Source organism: Nanorana parkeri, unplaced genomic scaffold (genome assembly GCF_000935625.1).
Source record: "Nanorana parkeri isolate BGI_ZX_2015 unplaced genomic scaffold, ASM93562v1 scaffold1376, whole genome shotgun sequence".
Taxonomy (NCBI): Eukaryota; Metazoa; Chordata; class Amphibia; order Anura; family Dicroglossidae; genus Nanorana; species Nanorana parkeri.
In genome coordinates, this window is record NW_017307644.1 from 216,868 (window position 1) to 221,072 (window position 4,205).

At 43.3% G+C, this 4,205-nt stretch overlaps 1 protein-coding gene across 1 annotated transcript in view; it reads left to right on the forward strand.

Moving 5' to 3' along the window:
• The window catches only part of LOC108797972 (pendrin-like), a 63,368-nt gene that overhangs the window by 40,773 nt on the left and 18,390 nt on the right, over positions 1 to 4,205 (forward strand). Inside the window, exons 6-7 of the mRNA XM_018569661.1 lie at positions 166 to 318; positions 2,365 to 2,447. Coding sequence (XP_018425163.1) covers positions 166 to 318; positions 2,365 to 2,447 — 236 coding nt within the window. The remainder of the gene's footprint in view (positions 1 to 165; positions 319 to 2,364; positions 2,448 to 4,205) is intronic.

The following is a 4,205-nucleotide window of genomic DNA, read 5'->3' on the forward strand; positions in this document are numbered from 1 at the left end:
ATATAGAGAGAGAGTGAGTGAGTGAGAGATTAAAATAAATGGACCACCTCAAACCTGTCTAGCTTGTGCACCTTAGAGAATAAAATAATCTGATTGCCTGTCCACTGGTTTTAATGTCGTAAGACAAGTTTCATGTTACTATTCCTTCTTTTTCTTAACTTCTAGACCATTATAGACATCTTCAAGAACATTGCACAAACCAATATCTGTGATTTCATTGCCGGACTTCTGGCCTTCCTCGTATGTGTTGCGGTGAAGGAGGTAAACGAGCGGTTCAAGCATAAACTCCGCGTTCCGATTCCGATAGAGATCATTGTGGTAAGCAGAGAAACGGACGTGCATTTCATCCGGTAGTGTAATTTTGACCAAAACCATCAACTATGGTGGCTTTGTATGTATTTCTCATTTGAGCATTTAAAGAGAGGCTGCTTGGAAGTCTGTTGGGGATCTTAGAATGAAGGTACGACCTGAATTATTCACCAAAAAATGTAAGGGGAATCCCCAATTGTACATGGCTCCTGCTTCATGGATTTTATCCAAGGGAAGAATTCGAAATGCATCTGATTAGGAAGATGCATTTAACACATCTGGAAAAAGAGGAATCTGAGCTCCATCAGAATATATTGATTTTTTTGCAAGGCCAGTTGCTGTATCTCCTGTTTCTTTGTGGAGTAATGCACTCCGTAAATTATGTACTTGGGCCTAGTGTGATCCATTGGTCCAGGCCCTAATAAAGGAGTGACTCTTTCTAATTCAATTGGTGTATCTGAGTTTGTCCAAGTAAAGATTAAAAATAGCACATACCTTAGCTCTGTCGTCCTGGTAGAGGGGCGGCCACAGCGTCCCAGGTTGCTAACAGCTCTTAGCAAACTGTGACGCTCTGTGCAGCTTCCTGCCCAGCTCCCTGACATCTGGTTGCCATGAGCTGATCAGGAGACTCTGGCTGGCATCCTGCCGGGCTCCTGGCAACCAATGACTTCAGTGAGCTGGGTGGGATGCCAGACAGAGCCGCTGACAGAGTGATCAGGCATTTACCCCCAAGAACAGCAAATAAGCAGAACAACCACAAGTTTTCTCCCCACCTCGTGACCATTCCCTCCCTTCCCTGGAGCAGCATCGCCTTAGACGAAGTTGTCCAGAAGAAGCACCATTGAAGAACTTCAGCACCTCTTGCTGCAGTACTTATTTTCTCTCCAGCATTGACCCCTGTCATACTTTGCCTGTTCTCTTCGGGGTTCAATGATGGCCAGCATCACTCTTGGATGTGATGTCAACAGCCCCAGCTGACTATCAGAACTATCAATCCAGTAACACTCTATAGTGCTCCTCTTTTATCCTCTCCCGGTTATGTAGCAAGGTGAAGCGAGAGGCAGAGGAACTGGGCCAGCACAGACTCTCCCAGAATAGAAGAAGGCTATAATGTGCAAGGATGGAGGGGGCTGTGCCACAGAACTGACTAGTCAAATTTTCTAGAAAATTCAAAGTTGGATTTCAAGTTAATAAAAAATGATTAAATGAAAGATGCTGCAAGTAAGCTTTTAAAATACTTTAAAATAATTGTTTAAGTTGATGATAAGTTGTCTTCCGAACCATAATATGTATATAAAATGTGCGGTCCTGGTTATATCGAGCTACAACAGCTATGATCTTGGTATAGTTCTTTGCAGCCAGCTATCAGTTTTAACATAGAAGTGTTTGGGTGGCTGTAGAGCCATCTAATCACTTGTATACAGGTTCGGAGTGTGTGCTCCCCTCCGCCATCTTTGTTAGCTATCCCAGGCTCCTCTGCCCCCCTTGCGGGCCTGGGACCAACACAGTGGGTGTTGGTGGCTGGATCGGGGGGAACTCAGTACACTTTTAGTGGCTGATCTCCCCTCTGATTACTGAAACCGGAAACAACAATGATTTTGCCACTTCCGGTTTCAGGCTGTCATTTCTCCAGCTGCTTTAGCTGAAGAAGCTAATGAGGCACAATCTGGGCTTCATCAGCTTCTTCGGGGGGCAATAGGTAACATTATAGGTCTAATAGACCCTGATGCCTCCATGTCGCCACTTCCTCTGTGCTATCACATAGGAGGCATTGATAGGGTCCTGGTGGTGCACCACTCAGCTCTGGCCAGCATCCCGCCCAGCTAACTGACATCACTGGTTACCAAGAGCTGGGTGGGATGCTGGCCAGAGCGCCCCACTCAGCTTCTAGCAACCCATGTGACCTAAAGAGGTGCTGTCTAAGGCAACAGACTCAGGCTGCCTCACTATAGGGATGGCTCTGCATAAATTATTATTTGATTGTTGAATGAAGACTCCGGAACCTGGTGTATATTGTAGGAAAGGATACACTGTTTTCCATTTTATTTTCATTAGACGGTGGTGGCGACAGGGATTTCGTATGCAGTAAACTTTGAAGAAAAATACAAGGCTGGGATTGTCAAGAGCATTCCTAGTGGGTAAGTGAGGTTATTTGTCCTTTTGTTGGATTCAATTGCTGTACATTTAAATGCAAAAACACAAATATACATATTGGAGTTATTTTTTCCTGCCAAAGGATTTGTAGAAGTTCTTCCCGTCCTAAGATCTACCCAGCTCTGCCACACAGCACAGCAGAAGAGCTGATTTTTCTCTGCTGAAGTTCAGTACCACTTACAGGCCTTGTCCCTCCCCCAGCCTATGACTGAACAGTGAAAAAGAGGAGCAGCAGAGTGAGGAAGTTATTTCTCTGTCTCTGTCACTCCATTCTCTCCTCCTATCACTATTTCCCTTGGTGTCAGGTGAGCACCACATCACACCTGATTGGCTTCTTGTGCTTCTTCTCCCTGCCCCATTTTGAGTTCTGCTGTACAGGGATTATACAAGTCTGATACCAGCTCAGATTCTGGTACTTGCACTGCTTGCTTTGTGTTTTTTTGTATCTGCCAAGACTTCGACTTTAAACTATTCCATCCACTTGTTAAAATTAGCTATCGATAATTTCTGAGATTGTTTTAAAGCTGTGAAGTGTAGCACAGGGGCTAAGCGGTCAGCAGCCTTCTTAGCTTGCAGTGCTGGTATCTGGGTCTGATTGTCACAGGCATTACTTGCATGGAGTTTTTATGTTTGTGGGTATTTTCACCCACAGTCTAAAAACATAGGGTTAGCCTTCTGTCTCAGACTGGGTCTTCTGTCTGTGGGGTAGGCAGATTAGATTGTAATCTCCTTTGGTGTGCTTCCTACGCCAATCTATGAAAGAGATAATGATGGGACATAGATAGTGGTGACTAAACTGAGATTGAGGTTACCTAAAAGTAACTCCATATACTCCAAAAAGGCATGGTGACGCATACAGTAAATGATCCACACTCACCAGACATTGCATCCAAAGACCTCTCTTTAAGGCAAAAAGGGTTGTAGGGGGCAACACCAAGGCTCATAATGTACAAATAGTGATTACTTCAATTTTGAATGCAGTTGAATTTATAAATTGTGATTCGTTTTTTTTTTTGTTTGTTGTGTTTTAGCTATTTCTGGACATTTGTGGCTATGCATAAAAAGCTTAGTTGAAGCAAACAAGGTCACCACCAAATGTAGAAGAGTCCAAAATAGTTTAATTGATACAAATTCAACTGCATACATATTTTTAGTCATTTTTTTGTACTTTTTAGCAATAAAACCACTTTTGACTCTTCTATATTTGGTGGAGCCCCTGTTTGCTTTACATTAACTTCTCTAAGGATCCCCATTTGGTTTGGGGGTCCTTTTGTTATGAGATCTAAGTGACTGAGCTTTGTGAAAGAAACATTCATTAAAATTTTTGGACACTTACAATAATCAATCCTAGAACCTCTCATCCAACAGTCTTTATTTTTCCAAAGGCAGACATCCAAGGCAATCCAACAAAAAAATAGCTTAACCTCAGCATATAACAAAATAAAATAGAGTCTCACCAACTTAAATCTTGCTCACAGGAATACTACCAGAGTCCCAGAGATTTCTAGGAACTTTCCACAGAACAACCAGTTCTCAGCAAAGCCCAGTCCAGCTCAGAAACTCACATGGCGTTCACTGCACACCTGTTCTACTCCAACTCCTCCATAGGTTTTGTGGCATTTCCAGTGTTTTCTAGCCACTTCCTCCTGCCTGACAGTTAACACTTTGTTGCCCTTTAAAGGGACCCCAACCCAAATAGGGGGGACACATACTGTCCTTCCGGCGTCCTGTACAAATATATA